The 18070-nt window shown below is 37.9% G+C and overlaps 1 protein-coding gene across 3 annotated transcripts in view; it reads left to right on the top strand.

Moving 5' to 3' along the window:
- The window catches only part of C4BPA (complement component 4 binding protein alpha), a 37925-nt gene that overhangs the window by 945 nt on the left and 18910 nt on the right, over positions 1 to 18070 (top strand). Inside the window, exons 2-6 of one of the 3 annotated variants that reach the window (XM_054521670.2) lie at positions 5055 to 5221; positions 6145 to 6330; positions 7454 to 7553; positions 15893 to 15978; positions 16146 to 16337. In XM_054521670.2, the coding sequence (XP_054377645.1) occupies positions 5080 to 5221; positions 6145 to 6330; positions 7454 to 7553; positions 15893 to 15978; positions 16146 to 16337 (706 nt within the window). In that variant the 5' untranslated portion in view covers positions 5055 to 5079. Of the gene's footprint in view, positions 1 to 4952; positions 5222 to 6144; positions 6331 to 7453; positions 7554 to 15892; positions 15979 to 16145; positions 16338 to 18070 lie in introns of those variants that run through there. The other 2 variants (XM_054521668.2, XM_002809525.5) reach the window with 2 other exon arrangements.

Here is an 18070-nt window from a genome sequence, read left to right as displayed (position 1 = left end):
GTGGAGATTGTCACCTTCACTGAGACAGAAAGCACAGATATTAAGTAGTGTTGGAGGAACATAGCGAATTTAGTTTGAAATATATTAAATTCAAGGTGCCATTTAAATTACAAATGAAGTAATTGGAAATACTGATTTGAACCTTGGGAATTTTAACTTAAATTATTATTATTATTATTTTTTGCTTAAATCAGAAATCTAACAGAGTCAAAAAGTTTTAGTTTACTTTCAAGGTTGCAGATAAAGAGGAAAGTGTAATAATTATTTCTGGATTTGGCAAGGAAAACTCACAAGCACTTATAACTTTCAGTAAACAGAAATGTTCATTTAAATATTATTCCAGAAAAGAAAATTCACTAAGATAACTAAGAAAAGTGTAACTCAGAATTACACTCTTCTGAGGTTAAAAGTTACTGTCATGTGGCAGAGCAGTCATCTCTAAAATCCAGGAACGACTCCTTTGTTAGAAAAAACATTTGCAAGGTCAGTTTTGTCACGTAGATTATCATCTGCTTTTTTGCAGCTGCAGAGGAAAAGAGTTCCTCCTTATTTTACAGAGATTTATTTCATTGCCTTTAGAAAGACCTAATTTAAGCACCAGAATTTAACTAGTTAACAACCAGAGTAAAGAAGACAAGCCTGAATAGCTTAAAACTTACACGGAGGAAGGAATAAGACAGAATAAACTAATTATTAACAATTGAATTTATGGAGCATGGAAGTTTTTGCATGAACCAGAGACAATTAGGCCCAGAGGTCTGTGGGTGATTCATTTTATTTATTTATTTATTTTTGAGACGGAGTCTCTCTGTCGCCCAGGCTGGAGTGCAGTGGTGTGATCTCGGCTCACTGTAACCTTCACCTCCTGGGTTCAAGTGATTAACCTGCCTCAGCCTCCTGAGTAGCTGGGATTACAGGCGTGCACCACCACACCCAGCTAATTTTTGTATTTTTAGTAGAGACGGGGTTTCACCATGTTAGTCAGGCTGGTCTTGAACTCCTGACCTCGTGATCTGCCCACCTCAGCCTCCCAAAGTGCTGGGATTACAAGCGTGAGCTACCGTGTCCAACCTGAGGGTGATTCGGGTACGATGATTAAAGTTATGGATGTGGATGACTTCCTTTCAGGAAGATAGTTGAGGGCAAGGGAAGACAAAGCCCCAGGACAGCCCGAGGCGCCAGCATCCCTCTGCTGTGCATGACACAGTAGATCTCATTGTACCAAAGGCCACAGTGGAGACCAGACCCAGGGCTTCTAGCCAGAAGTTCAGTGGATGTTCCTCGGCATTGGGGTGATTACATTCCCTGGTGATGCAACCATTTATTGCAATTTTAAATCATAATGATGACAATGTTTTGACGTCCAGGAGTTCGGCTTCTGACAGTGACATTCCAATGCCAATTCTATGAAACTCTTCCCTATCATTTCTTTTAAATGTTTACTATGTGCTGTCCACACACCATGCCAAGCCCCTCTCAGAAATTCCGAGATGAAATTACAGTTATCCTTCTTATTTTATAATAAAGGAAACTGAGGCTTAGAAGAGCTGAGTGTTTTGCCCATGAGACTCGGTTCCCATGTGGTAGAGCCAGGATGCCAACTCACATGTTCTGGGTGTGACTCCAGAGCCCATGCCCAAGGTCTTGGCCACACTGTCCTCCTCTGTCCCCAGCTCTGTGGCCATGGCCTAGGTGTGAGGCTGAAGTAAAGGGAGTGAAATATCTTCTTCATGACAGTGTAGGGTCTGCATTTGTCTGTATCTCCTGTCATAACCTGTGGAAGGAGGAGAACCAGTTTTTGCTTACTGCTTCCCTCCTTCACTGTCCTCCCTTGACTAATTGATGATATGATGACTTTGGTTTAAGAATGGAAGAGCCTAGAGTAAAATTATTTGGGCCAGTTCTCATTAAAATACAGGTGTTTGCCTTGCTTTAAAATCAGGTAAAATCAGTCCTTAACAAAGCATACACTGTAAGGGGAGACAGTGATATGGCACAGTACTACTTTTCTTTGGAACACATGTTATCACTAGGAGCTTTTGGATTTAAATTCAATGCACATTTTTTGAGCACTTTAACTTCATGAGGTGCAGGCTAGGTACTAATGTGGGGCAGAAATAAATGGGAGCGTACTCTGTCATTTCAAGGATCTTGTGGTTTAGTGGTGAAGGCAGACTTCAGATATGAGTTACAGACCAAGTCTGAATCAGAGTTATAAATACAAAATTGTACTTGGTATGTGGAGGCTTGCCTGGATAGGAGGGAATGCTGGAGAAGGGACTGGCAGAATGAGTAGGAATTAAAGAGGAAAAAGAGAGAGGGTAGATGATGTGGACAGGAATGGGAGATAGGAAAGCGCTGGGAATGGTAAGGAATTCTGGTTGTCCAGGATAGCTGGAGCCTAAGGGGTCAGACCACAATACTGAAAAGTTAGTCATCAAAGCCAATTGAGTGAATGCCAGTACCTGAAGGATCAGTTCATAGAAATAAATTTGCTGAATTTATCAAAGTATCAATTTATCTAACATTGTTTTAAGAAATATTCATTTTGGAGGCCAGGCATGGTGGCTTATGCCTGTAACCCCAGCACTCTGTGAGGCCGAGGTGGGAGAATTGCTTGAGGCCAAGAGTTTGAGACCAGCCTGGGCAACATAGTAAGATCACATCTCTATTACAATTTTAGAAAAGAAAAAGAAAAAAAAAATCATTTTGAATATTCAATGAGTATAAATATATTCTTTTTGAATGTAGCTAATGAATACATATTCTAGCAGCATTTAAGATATTTTTGTTCAACTTCTTGAAGCTAATGATTTAATCTTATGGTTGTATTTTTGTAAATATAGTCATGAATATTTTTCTGAACATATTCAACATATATATTTTTCCTGTGAATGTAATAACAACTGCAACAATTCCTATGGGAAATTTCCACTTTATACTCTTATCCTTTTGATTTTTCATAGTCAATTCTATTTTGCCAGCCCGCTGGTGTTTTTAATCTCTTTCTTCAATTTCACTGAAATTCAATAAACACAACAAATCTACTCATTGTCAAAAATTGAAGAAACTTTTTCCCATAGTTTTCATAGTTCATAACACATCTTATTGGGTGGGAGAAATTTGTCACATTTTATAAATTTCACAGATTATGAGTGAGGTGGTTTTCATGATATGCAACCTGCCTGGCTCTCAGCTGTCTCCAGCTTCACAAGATTGTGAGGGCAGAGAGGAGCATAGAGTTAGGAAGGAGGATAATGGGGAAAAAAGAAGAGGAAACTGGGTAGAAAGGGGAAGCATGAAGGCCCAGAACGTTGGTCCTGGCTCCTCCCAACCTCTCTAGACCACCTGGATTCATTCAGTACAAAGTCTGTGAACACATTTCCAGTAAGTGACTACAACTGGTAAATTGCTCGTTAGGTGAATTTACATATTGGCAGAATTGCCCCGGTGGGGATGTATAGAGCTCATGGGACAGGACGTGTGTGACATGGGGTTCCCACAGCTGACAACAGGTGGAGGGATGGCTTCATCAGAACTGAGTTTTAGAAAGATAAGAAGCTTATGTGAGTCTTTACTCAACGAAGAAATTAGACCCCACAAAGTATGAAGGGCACTATAAACTTCCCTTCTCCCACACAGTTTCTCTCCAAGATGTTTCAGTCCCACATTATGTAAGACTGTTCCATATTACTGAGACCAGTTTTATGTTGAGGGACTGAGCATTACCTTAGATATACATTACATTACATTACAGTCCTACATTATGTGAGACTGAAACATCTTGGGGAGAAATATTGATTGAAGGGACTCCCTTTACCTAAACATATATGGGCTTTGTATGAATTATGGATGCATGAGAGCGTCCAACCATCTGGATCTAACAAAGATGTCGAAGTAAAAGATGAAATTCACTATTTTATGGGAGTGAATTTGGTTAACTTCATATATTCCTTTGAAGACAAGGACTATTTCTTTTCTTAATTTCTTTTTATTTTTATAGATTTACAGTACAGAGATTTCTCAAAAAACGAAAAATAGAACTCCCCTTTGATTCCCACTATTGAGTATCTACCCAAAGGAAAGGGATCTTTTCCTAATGCAAACTTAGGCTATGTCGTGTTCTCCAAAGGGAATGGGAAGTGGTGATGAAGATTAACAAAAAAAGTCCTTACTAATTTTGCTTTAAACAAGTCTATATAGTCTGATTTAAAAATAAAAGTGCATTTGCCATGTATATTTTTAATATATATATGTGTGTGTGTGTGTGTGTGTGTGTATGATCATTTTTCAAAACTGCAAATTGCTTCATGGTTTATTGCCTTTGTCAATAGTTCTCGCAAGGAACTCCCAATACTTCTATACGGCAACTCAACTCTTTCTCTCTATCCCATCATTTTTCTGCCTTTTTTTTTTTTTTTATGTTTGTACCTTTCCTCTAACTCCTCTGCCATTTCTTTGTTAGATCATCTGGCCAATTGCAAGTCTTCTCACTCAACCTCCCTGTTTCTTTCCTCTAATCCCTTCAATCTATCTTGTGCATGTCTGCCATAATGATCTTAAAGCATAATAATTGTGTCATTCCTCAGCTTAAAAACAAACATTCACATCAAAAACAAGCACTTTTATTCCCCAAAGAGTAAAGTCTATGAATTTCCTAAACTTGACATTTACATCCCATTCAGACACATCTGTAAACTGTCCCTTCCCCATCTCAGACATTCAGCCAAATTGGAGTATTATCTGTTGTTCCCTCAACATGACCTGCATCCATTCTGCAATGTCTTCAGTATACCTAGTGCAGATGCAGTCTCCTCTGCAAAGCCCACTCCCTCCCTCCACTTGGAATCAATCTCTCTTCTGAGCACACAGCTTCTGCAGAGGCCAATCCTTACTGTCTTGTGCTGTAACATTTGTGCTCAGCGGTTTGTTTTGTTTTGTTTCCACTCCAGGCTGTCATTTCCTTGAAGACATGGATCCCATAACATTTATTCTAGTGCTTTATGACAAGTTGGAATTCAATGACTATTTATTAAATTGAGTTCTTTCAGCAGAAAAACATCAGCGAAGCAGCAGGCCATGCACCCCCCAAAAACTCCATCTGGGGCTCTTCATAGAAAAGGGAAAATGGCAGTCTGGCCCTTCTCCAGGCTGTGGAAAGTCTCTGATCCAATTCTCTTCCAAATGACCTTGGTCGCTGCTCTGTTGCCTGCTGTTCTTGGTGAGTAGTGGAAAACAAGCTCAGATCAGCAACAAACAATCAAGATCATCTGTGCATTCACTTTTAAGCCTAAAAAAAATGATGACTGAGCTTCTAGCAGAGACCCAGCTTCATCAACAGGTAGTTTATTTGACAGGCTAGAAGTTAGGGAAATTTGCTTTACACATAAAGGAAATAGTGTTCTAGACATTTTCCCCTAGATTTTTATTTCTCTAGGAAAGAATTTCTCTCCCAACCATCTATATGGATGATAATATGGACAGATCGATATTATCTATTACTATGACTAAACAATTTTCACTGTTTGTGGGTTTATTCAGGGGGTGCTTAAAAAGTAAATCAGCCTGGTAATTATTGCAAAAAAAGCAAAGTTAAGATTTTTATGCTTCAAGGGCTCCATGCTTCTTCCTCCATATCATTCAAAATCAAACAGATGTAAAAAAAAAATTAAAAATGTTATTTTTACCCATTTCTCAGCCACCCTGTTTCCCTTCCCTGAGGCAACCAATGTTATATAATGTTATTTCAATACAATAATATGTTTCTGTTGAGGCAACTTGTAGGGACTTCTGACTTTGCACAGATGCATTTGAGTCAGCAGTTATGGGGAGTCTAATAGGTTGGTGAAGTTCATGTCTTTCTTCTTTTTCAGATAAATTATCCCATGTGTAGTAGAGAAGGGAAAAAAATTCTGCCTCTTATCATTACTGTTTATTGTTATCATTGTCATTATCATTTGTGAACAAATATATATTACTGATCACTCACTAGGTGTATTGAACAGAGAGTATAATAGGAGTTATGATTTTTCTTGACTAGAGGTGAAAAGAACGATCCCTGCTCTAAACATCACACTACAGAAACAATAAGATGCTGTGTCCCAAGGTATAAGTTTTGGTGCTCCTTCTCATTTTGGTGTCCAGGCAATTGTGATCCTCCACCCACTTTATCGTTTGCTGCCCCGGTGGATATTACGTTGACTGAGACACGCTTCAAAACTGGAACTACTCTGAAATACACCTGCCGCCCTGGCTACATGAGATCCCATTCAACTCAGACGCTTACCTGTAATTCTGATGGCAAATGGGTGTATAATACCTTCTGTATCCGTAAGTATCAACATTTATTTTTTTCCTTTGCTTTTCCTATCTTTGGAAAGTTGTCTCAGAAACTAAATTTTCTGAATCTTTAGTCACCAAGAAGACAGTTTGTCAATTACTGATTTCAATGTACATACTTGTGGCATTTTTTGAAAAACAAAGCAAAACAGAAAAATTAGGGGTAGTTAATTGCATTGAAAAATAACTCAGTTCTTTTTTTTTTTTTTTGAGACGGAGTCTAGCTCTGTCTCCCAGGCTGGAGTGCAGTGGTGGAATCTTGGCTCCCTGCAACCTCTGCCTCCTGGTTTCAAGTGACTCTCCTGCCTCAGCCTCCTGAGTAGCTGGAATTACAGGCGTGCGCCACCACACCTGGTTAATTTTTGTGTTTTTAGTAGATACAGGGTTTCACCATATTGGCTAGACTGGTCTCAAACTCCTGACCTCAAGTGATCTGCCTGCCTCGGCCTCCCAAAGTGCTGGGATTACAGGTATGAGCCACTGGGCCTGGTCAGAAGTCTATTCTTTATAAAGTAATCCACCAAACACTTCTTTCAAGAAATGAACCACAAATTTCATTATGATATATTGAAAATCAGATTCACTTTTTAAAAAATTATAAAAAAGGTAGGTGGCTAGAAAGTGGCAATGCAGTTTTCAAAAGAACCTCACTCAAAATATTTGCTGTGTTTTGAAGAAAAGTTATGATTCACTGTCAGTTGGGAATGCATTCTGTGGTGTTTTCCAATAGTAGGGGTATACAATCGATACTTTCTCTTTTTTGTTCCTTTTGTGACATGCATTTTTGAGTGGCCTAGGTTCTAAGTACATGCCATAGACATAGAATGAAGCAAAGCTCTCCCGTCCCTGGTCAGCTTATTAAGTCCTGGACCACGTGTTCTACTGCTGCAATTATTTAACTGGTCATTTTTCTCTATTGGTAAAATGTACCAGAAAAAAATGAGATCAAATTTTATATTAATTTTGAGGTGAGTCAGGGTTAGAAATAAGTTTGAATCTAAATCTCTCCGTGTTTCCAGAAGCAGAGGTGAACCTCGGTTAATTTCTTTTCTTTTCTAATGCCATATCTGTGAGTACTTGGAAGTACTAATCATTGTTTAAATTTTTCTCCCAGACAAACGATGCGGACACCCAGGAGAGTTACCTAATGGGCAAGTGGAGATTAAGACAGATTTATCTTTTGGATCACAAATAGAATTCAGCTGTTCAGAAGGGTGAGTGTGAGGTAATCTATGAACAATTCTTTTATATTTATTTAAAAAATAGCTGAAGTGTTCATATATTTCAAAATTTAAAATGATGTAAAAAGATAGACGCTGAGAATTCTCATTTCCATCCTATCTCCATACACCCCATTCCTTCTTGTCCTCAAGCAAAGATCTATTTTTATTGGTTCGTATGTATCTTTCTAGTGTTTCCTTGTATAAATACAAGCTAAGAAGTTAGCATATATTCTTATTTTCCCCTTTTTCCTCTAATGAACCTAGTATTGAATCTTGCTTTATTGTTTACTTATCAATGTATACTGGAGATATTTCCATGTTTGCGCATAGAGAGTTTCCTCAATTTCTTTTTACAACTGCATAGAATGTTGTTGTGTAGTTGTGTCATGGCTTTGCTGTCCTTGTGATGGATCCATAGATGTTTCCAATCTTTTGCTATTCTGAACAATGCTCTGACTTATTCTCTTGTATGTATGTCATTTTATACATATGTAGTTACATCTGCAGGGTAGCTTCCTAGAGGAGGCCTCCCTGGCTCAAAGAGTATGTATATTTGAAAATTTAAAAGATATTGTCAGACTGCTTTCCCTAAGGGTTTCGTGGTTTTGCAGAGTATGCAAATGTCTGTCTCTCCATAAACTCTCCAACTGTGTTGTCAAACTTTTGAAAACTTCTCAATTTTTGAATTTTTCCCAATGTAAGAGGTGAAAATAAAATCTCACTATAGTTTCACTGTACATTTCTCTTATTGTCAGGGAGGTTGAGTATATTTTTTTATGTCCAAGGGATGTTTGTATTTATTTGTGCACTAGTTAGCATGTCTGATGCCTGGTTGCTGTTTTTTTTTCCTTAACTTGTTGAACTTTTTATTCTTAAGTTTTAGGATATATACATTTAGACATACACATGAGTCTGTGCATAGCAGGATTTAGGCCTTGATTCTGGTATATACTGTAACTTTTCCCACTGTGTGTGTGTGTGTGTGTGTGTGTGTGTATGTATGTGTGTGTGTGTGTGTGTGTGTGTGTATGTATATGTATAATGTTTTTGACTTGGCTATTGGTATTTTTTTCCCCTTAAGGAGAAATTATTTGTATCTATGTTGTTAAATTCATCAATTTCCCTTTTAGAAATGGCTTTTGGATTTTATGTCTTAAGGCCTTCCCCAATATAAGGTTTAAAAAAATTGCCTATATTTCCTCTACTTCTTTTATATTTTCATATTTTTTAATATTCAAAGCTTTAATTTATTTGGAGTTAATATACAGTATACAGTATCAGGTACAGATTTTAGACTATATTTTTTCATATTGCTTTCCTGTTACCCCAACACCACTTATTTAAAAGTTTGCCTTTACTGATTTGAGATGCTCTTTGATACTATATAAAATTCATATACTTATCTAGGTCTATTTCTGGACTTTCTATTCAATGCCAGTATTTTTTCTGTACATTTATGTACAAGTTTCACAGTCATTTAATAAATGAGGCTTTATAATATGTTTTAATAGCCAATATGGGTAGTGCTATCTTATTGCTCTTCTTTTTTGAAGTTTTCCTGACAGCACGTATTTATTTTTCTATAAGAACTTTAAAGTTAGACATATTTTAAAATCAGTGTTAGATTAGTTTTAAAATTAATTTTAGGTGAAGCACAGTGGCTCACACCTGTAATCCCAGCAGTTTGGAAGACCAAGGTGGGAAGATCTCTTGAGTCCAGGAGTTCGAGACCAGCCTGCGCAACATAGGGAGACCTTGTCTCTATAAGAAATTTAAAAAATTAGCCAAGTGTATGGTGGCACGCACTTCTAGTCCCAGCTATGCAACAGGCTGAGGCGGGAGGATCACTTGAGCCTGGGAGGTCGAGGCTGCAGTGAGCCATGATAGTGCCACCGCACTACAACCTGGGTGACAGGGCAAGACCTCATCTCGAAAAATAAATTGGTAAAATTAACTTTAGGAGAATAGATATTTTATAATGTTGACTCTCTCTAGACAAGAATATGTTACTGTAGAGAAGGCAAAACTTTTCCTCTACCCTCTTAGGGTCTCCACCAGGCCTGAGAATTAAGTTGACATGAAACAGATTAACAGGAGAAAAGCACACAGGTTTTATTTTAACAAGTACACAGGAACCTTCACAGGAAAATGAAGATCCAAAAAGTGGTCTTTGTACAAAGTTTCTTTGTACGGATTTCTCTTGGCCTTGACTCCCTGTCTCTGGTGATAAGAGTGTTCTTTTCCTTAAGGTACAGGGAAGGTATCTTTCCTGTGAGAGTTTCATCTCCTGCCTTCAGGAAGAAAAGGGGAGGTCAGAGTGCCCTTCTGCATCTTGCTGTGTTTCAAGTGCTTTTAACTCAAAAAACAATCCTTATGCCAAACTGGTCTATTTTGGCATATTCTGCTACCCTTTGCTATGCTTTCCTCAGTTCATCTTAGTCTTTTTTTTCTTGTTTCTTAATGTGTGTTTCAGCTTTCCTCACATAGATTTTGCATTTCTTGAAGAGTTTAAACCTCTGGCAAAACCAAACAAAAAAAGTTTTTGGTATTTTAAATGGATTATTTATCCATTTTGTATTGTAACTAGTTTATCTATCTATCTATCTATCTATCTATCTATCTATCTATCTATCTATCATCTATCATCTATCTATCTCTATCATCTATCTACTATTGATTTCTGCATGTTAGTTTGATATCTCAGCTAACTTTCTAAATTTTTTTATTATGCATTAGTTCATTCTCATGCTGCTATGAAGAAATACCCAAGACTGGGTAATTTATAAAGAAAAGAGGTTTAATTTACTCACAGTTCCACATGGCTGGTAAGGCCTCAGGAAACTTACAATCATGGCAGAAGGCAAAGGGGAAGAAAGGCACCTTCTTCACATGGCGGCAGGGAGGATAAGTGTTGAGTAAAGGGGGAAAAGCCCCTCATAAAACCAACAGACCTCATGAGAACTCACTCACTATCATGAGAATAGCATTGGGGTAACCGCCCCCATGATTCAATTACTTCCCACTACATTCCTCCCATGACACATGGGGATTATAGGAACTACAATTCAATATGAGTTTTGGGTGGGGACACAGCCAAACCATGTCATATTATTTGTAAAAATTTTAAAAAATTCTTTCAGTTGAATTCTCTTAGGATTACCTGGTTTGTAATCACATCATTTCAATGATTCTTTTACCTCCTACTTTCCAATTTTTAGATTTCCATTTTCTTTTTCTTATCTACTTACGTTAATTATGTCAGTCAGGATTTACCTGGAGAAATAGAACCGCAGGATTTATTGTAGGGACCTAACTTGACATAGGTGTGGGAGATAGTTAAATGGTGTTTACAGGAGGCTGTTCCTTCAATGTCTATTGCTGTGGCCTGAAGTCAGCAGGGCAGGGACTCAGGAAGGGAAGATAGACATGAACTGAGTGCTTCAAGGACAAACTGGAACCTGCAAAGATGAGTGAGTAAAGCCCACCATTGTAAACCGGAATTCATCTTGTTCTTTCACTGCCCCTTAGCCTTCAACTTCAAAAATGGGTATGTCCTGTAGAAGTTGTCCGTCACAGTGCTAATGTACTTGGATCAGAAGCCAGGGTACATCAAGGAGGAGATCCTGCAGGAGCTGGCTCTGCAGTGGCCTGGTTGAGCCCTCTGCTAACAAAGTGATAGAACAGAGAAACAACAGTGCTTGTGAACTGCAGTCACATCCTGTGCTCTGCCCTGACCTTTCTAGCATATGGAGTATGGCTCTACTAATTCACATCTACCATCTTTTATGGGCCATACTAACTTGGCATTATGTATGGAAGATAATTCTGGGAAACATAATTACAGCTTAGCTAAGTTGACACAACATAAATCTACCACAGCTCACCCCTTGTCAAATGTGATATTTGTATACACTAGTTTTAACCATACTTAGCTTAATTTCCAAATAAAGTCAATAGCAAAGTAATACTCACATTTTACATAATGCAATTATCATACACCCAAAAACATGGAAATTCTCTTCCTAAAAGAGAATTCCCTTTGAGCTGAGTCGTATCTCCCCTTTGATATTCTATAACTTAAATATTGAGATGTAAGGTAAGCCACTACGAACACATCTTATACAGTAGGGGAAGGAAAGGGGTAAAAAGAAAAACAATTAATGTAATGTCTATTTATATTAAAATAAGAAAGAAATATTCACAACTTTTATGGTCCTTGTTTATGCAACTGGTCATGTGGTTGTAGCAGATATTTATAACGACATGTTTCTGTTACTCATTCCATATTCTCTTTGCCCTCAGCAAGCACTTCATCTGACGTTGGTTCCTTGCCCAATGGGGTCACCTAAACCTTTATTCTTGAATGGTCTGGGCCATCAGCAGTCCTGCCTGATTTGGGTTATTATAGTTTTTTGTTGATTTTAATTATAGGGCATTGGAGTATAAGGCGGTGCTCCAGGGAATCTCCTGCATTCCAGACATACTCATCTTTACCATCACTGTGCAGAAGCAATCTAATTTTTCCCTTCATTATCAAGATTAGTCACACCAACCATCAGAGTGGACTCCTTCTTTGCCTTTCCTTCACTTGCATGAGGGTCCAGAGTTGGCAGGTCTCAACCTCCAAGCTTAATTTAGGGTTTTCAGGTAAAATACAGGATGCCCAGTTAAATTTGATTTTCGGGTAAACAACAAATAATTTTAGTGTATGTTCCATGCAACATTTGGATCACACTTAAACTAAAAAAACTGTTCATTGTTTACATGAAATTCCCATTTAACTAGGCACCCTGTTTTTGTATTTGCTAAATCTGGCAACTCTAATTTTTGGAACTCTTGCTGCGTCCCACAGTAGAAGCATTCTTCCACTGAAGACTTCCAAACTGACTGGGCCAGGTGCAGTGGCTCACGCCTGTAATTCCAACATTTTGAGAGGCTGAGGTGGGAAGATCACCTGATCCCAGGAGTTCAAGACTAGCCTGAGCAACATAGCGAGACCCATCTCTAAAGAATAAAAAAATAAAAAAAAAAAGAAAAGAAATAAAAAGACTTCTAGATTAACCAAGAATGTTACTTATTTTTATGTTTTAAAATTTACAGAGGTTTTAGGGTGCATCATAATATACCATCAATTTTCATTAATATTTCAACAGGCACTGAAATGAATGATTTTTTTATTAGTAGTATATAGAGTTTGCTATATACACATCAGATTTACTTTCTTTTTTTGAGACAAGTTCTCCCTCTATCACACAGGCTGGAGTGCAGTGGTGCAGTCTTGGCTTACTGTAGCCTGGACTGCCCTGGCTCAAGCAATCCTCTTGCCTCAGCCTTCTGAGTAGCTGGGCCTACAGGCATGTGCCATGATGCTTGGCTAAAGTTCTAACTTTTGTAGAGATGAGGTCTTGCTATGTTGCTCAGGCTGGTCTAGAACACCTGGGCTCAATGGATTCTCTTGCCCCGGCCTTGCAAACTCCTGGGATTACAGGCATGAGCCACTGTGCCCAGTCAGATCTACTTTCTTGATAAGTTGTTTTGAATCTTTCATTGTGCTTGTCTTTATATACCTTAAGCATGAAGATAGGAGTTAAAGTAAATTAATAATTTTATAATTATTTTAACTATTATAAAATAATTTAATGATAATAGCATATTTTGATCATTTTTCTTATGTCTCATTTACTTCTGTTTTATTAAAATTGCTGCTACGTACATATTTTGCTATATAAAGATTCATAGCTCTTCACTGAAAATCAAAATCTTTAACATATAAAGTACCCATTTTGTGTAATTTAATAATCTTGGTTCTGATGTCTAACTTATGGGATATTAAAATTATTATCTTTGCTTTTCTTTTGATTTGAATTTGCTTGGTATAATTTTATCCTGCCTTTTATTTTTAATCTGTCTGAAACACTTTTAGGTTTGTTAACAAACCTAACATAGAGCTGAATTTTGCTCCAATTAAAGCTGTTTTTCTTTCATTAGGAGTTTACATTTATTGATGTGAGTCATACTTATAGACTTGATTTTGTAATATTATTTCATATTTTGTAATATATATGTATGTGTATATTTATTTTCTATTAAAAATATATAGTGGTATTTAGGAAGGTTCAAAATTTGGTTCTAGTGTTGACCTATATACATTGAAATTTATATAATACCATTATTCCTCTTTATCTTTAGATAGTTTAAATTGGTTCCTTGTTATAAACAACAATAAACATCTTGTATTCTTCCCCCTCCTTCACTCCTTCTATCTTCCCTACCAGTAAATTTGTATCATTTATATTATCTTAGTGTTTATTTTGTATTTAACATTAATGTGAAATATTCATATGTGTCTATGGTTGCTTTCACTCTCAATTTTGCAAACGATCAGGCAACAAGGGAATTTATTTTACCCTCTCTTCCCTATCTCTATTTTTTCTTAGTTATACTATTTCAGTGCTGTCTGAGCATATAACATTTATATTTCCTTCAGTCACACTTAAAATCACATTTGTTTTGTCTTAGATCTGCAGGTACAATATTTGCTACCATTTTTGTTTGTTTTGGCTAAAGTTGCCATTGTCATCTCTTGGTGGGCTATAGTTTGTCCTATGGTGGTTTCCCAAAAAAAAGTCCCAAGTGAAAATTATTCTTTGAGTTCTTGCAGGTTCAGATAATATATCTGAGGCATTGATACCTAGAAGATAATGGGGCTTGATATAGTCCTTGGCTCATCCTTTCTTTTCTTGGATGTCTTATAGGTACTGCTGCACTATCTTTTGCTAGTGAATACTACTGATCTGAAATTTCTTCCCATATGGCTTGATCTTTGTTTGAATATCTAAAGATATTATTCTTTATCTTTGAAACCTAATACTTTTACTCTTAGTTGTTTTGGTAGAAATCACTTGGTTTAATTTTTTGCTACTATGTGATGTGCAATTTTAATATGTAGATTGAAGTATTATTTTATTTTAGTAACATTTACTTGAAATATATATATTTTTTGAGTCAAGGTCTCACTCCCATTGCCTAGGCTGGAGTGCAGTGGCACAATCATGGCTCACTGCAGCCTCAACTTCCTGGGCTCAAGCAATCCTCCCACCTCAGCCTCTCAAGTAGCTGGGACTACAGGTGTGCACCACCATTCCCGGCTAATTTTTGTATTTTTAATAGAGATGGGGTTTTGTCATATTGGCCAGGCTGGTCTTGAACTCCTGGTCTCAAAGAATTCACTTGCCCCAGCCTCCCAAAGTACTGGTATTACAGGTGTAAGCCACCACACCTGGCCTGAAACAAATTTTTAAAAAGCTATTTTGTTCTACTTGGATTCCTTCTTTAGGTTATCCAATTAAGCATATGTTGATTCTCTTTTGCTTGTTACTTATATCTATTAGTTTTCTCTTATCTTTTCTGTTTGTTTCATTTTTGTTGATTTTCTCATTTTTATCCTCTGTTTTCCTTATTGTGCATGGCTTCCATAAGGGAAAGTGAAAAGAATCAGAACTAAGATGCTGTTGGAACATTAAGGTGTTCCCATTGAAACAACCAGAAACAATATTTTGCACCTAGTCTCTGGGCTAGGTTGGAAAAACTACATTTTAAAGAAATTTTAAAGTAAAGAAATACTTAATTGTAGTTGTAGTTGAGATATATTTTCTTGAAGTTATTATTCAATAAATTCCACAGGCTCTTAGATTGCTGAAGGTGACATTTACTTTAGTGTTCTATCACATTATAGGTTTATTCTTTGATGATGCTACAATTTGATATCATTGATGATTATCAATATCCTTGATGATGCTACAATTTGTAATCATTCATATCTTTTGTTTTTTTCTGTTAGCATAAGATAGAGGGCAGGAAGACAAACTGAGGAAAGAGTAGGACATGTCAAGAGCCATAAAAATGGAAGTGGTGAACTGAAAGCTAATGATGTATGGGAATAAGACACCCACCCGGAAGTCAGAGGAAGCTTCAAGCCAAAGATGGGGAGATTGTGGACGCAGTAATCTAGCTGGTACTCTCACCCAAAGACAACGACAGAACACACTGAAGCCAGCCTTTTATTGTTGTGCTTGAGCTCTGGATGAACTGCATTCCTGATCCCTAGTAGATGCTCAGTAACAGATTAAGGAATGAGGGTCCAAAGGAACAAACACACACGCATCTCATTGCAGTAATGAAATTTTACTGAATGGAGTGCTCAATGGGAAATGATATCCAAGAAAATATGATTTCCTTATTTTAATATTGAGTAACAATTCTATTTACTCAGACCTCTTTAATTTAGGGTAGGAGGAATTCCATTAAAATCTTTGATCTATCTTATTCAGATTTTTCTTAATTGGCTCAAACACTAGTCATTGTGAAGTCCAAGATAGAGGAGTTGGCTGGAGTCATCCTCTCCCACAGTGTGAAAGTAAGTAAAGACTCTTCTGACTTGATTATCAATTTAAACTCTGTTAGGTAATAAAGTCCCCGTGCATCTTTACAGGTATGTGTACCTTCCATTAGAATTTGCATGAATTTTAGATTTATAACGATGCCTTCCCTGAGTATTTCTTTCTCTTCACTCACTTACCTCAGTTGTCAAGTGTGAGCCTCCTCCAGACATCAGGAATGGAAGGCACAGCGGTGAAGAAAATTTCTACGCATATGGCTTTTCTGTCACCTACAGCTGTGACCCCCACTTCTTACTCTTGGGCCATGCCTCCATTTCCTGCACTGTGGAGAATGAAACAATAGGTGTTTGGAGACCAAGCCCTCCTACCTGTGAAAGTAAGTCATAATGATGAATTCTGCATCAAAATGTTTGCTCTCTTTTGTTTAAAAGAGAAAGAAAGGTAAATTTATTGGGGCGGAGGGGGCGCAAATGGAAAATTCAAAGATAAACTAATTATTGCTCTGATGCAATCATTTATTTGGCCACCTGATACTTATTGCATGTTGTTTTAGAATATAAAAGCCATAAAAATGGGAGTGGTGAACTGGGAGCTAACAGTATATGGGAACAAACAGCAACAACATCTCACTGGTTTGGTGAAGTAAAAGTTTATTCTCATTCACACTGAGTTTGTTCCATGTCCAGGAGACTCTCCAGGGCAGCTGTAGTCTGTGTTAGCTTAGCAACTAGCTCAGCAAGCCAGGTTGCTTTGATCTTATGGCACCTCCATTTTAAAATGTGCCTTCACAGTCTCTTCAGTAGACGAAGAGAGAAAGGCCAATTGTGTCCTGGCTAAGAGTTTGGCCTGGAAGCAACCACATATCACTTTCCATTACAGGCTTTTGTCTCGAACTAGAGAGTAGCCTCAGAGGACTGGGGAAGGTAGTCTTGGTCTGTTCAAGAAGCGGAACTGAAAATATAATTTGCACCTATAAGATGAAACACATAAGCCTGTAGGGCAAGCAAAACCTACTAAGTGCCAGAAGGGCAACAGGACAAAGCAAGTGATAATTGAGTCAAAAGATATGTTAGTTAGTGTGCTAGTCTAAGGAATCTTACTTTATTACTAAGTTTACACAGTATTGCTTACTAACCCACCACAGGACACAATCAGACGAGGGGCACAAAAGAGCAGGATACTGCCAACAGTGCAAAATGCCTGGAGTTAGATCTGCAACAAGTGAAAGTGGCAATAGCTGAGGGTGGAAAAGTGGGCAGGGGCCAGGTTATGAAGGGCCTTGTGTTTCAGTCTCAGGCGTTCAGAGCAATCATGGAGGGGAGACTTTGAAGGGCTTTAACAAGGGGAATAAATGTGCCGCATTTTAGAAAGATAACTCTGGCTGTGGGACAACAACCTGAAGTGGGACAAAACTTAACGGACAGTCACCTGCTATGGCTTGAATGTGCATCTCCAAACTCATGATAAAACCTAAGACCCAATGTGATCATTTTAACAGGTGGAACTTTTGGGGAAGTGATTAAGTCATGAGGGATCCACCCTCATGAATGGGATTAGTGCCCTTATAAAAGAGGTTGAAGGGAGAGCCCTAGTCTCTTTTGCTCTTCTGTCTTGTGAGGACAGAGCATTCATCCCTTCCCCCATGTGAGGACTCAGCAAGAAGGCACCATCTTAAAAGGGGAGAGCAAGCAGACATTGAATCTGATGGTGGCTAGATCTTGAGCTTCCCAGCCTCCAGAACTGTGAGAAATAAATTTCCATCATTTAAAACTAGTGAAAGTATTTTGTTATAGCAGCAGGAACAGACTAAGACAGCACCTGTGCAAACCTCCAGCCAAAAACTGAAGGTGGCTTCCGCTGTAGCATGGCAGTGGGGCTGGACAGAAGTTAAGGGATTGTAGAGGAATTAAAGTAGCAGAATTGACAGGATTGGATGACTGCCAGGATGTGGGTGAGGGGTGTGAGATAGGGGGTGGCTTGTTCTCTGCTTGTTGGGGCATGGGTCTCTGATCCCCTGGGCTGCCTCTGCACTATGTCATTACCATGGGCCACTGACCCATAACCAAAATCATCTAGGAAATTAGTCCATTATACTGAAAGTTTTGGGGG

Source organism: Pongo abelii, chromosome 1 (assembly GCF_028885655.2).
Source record: "Pongo abelii isolate AG06213 chromosome 1, NHGRI_mPonAbe1-v2.0_pri, whole genome shotgun sequence".
Classification (NCBI taxonomy): Eukaryota; Metazoa; Chordata; class Mammalia; order Primates; family Hominidae; genus Pongo; species Pongo abelii.
This window is presented reverse-complemented; position numbering and strand designations above follow the sequence as displayed.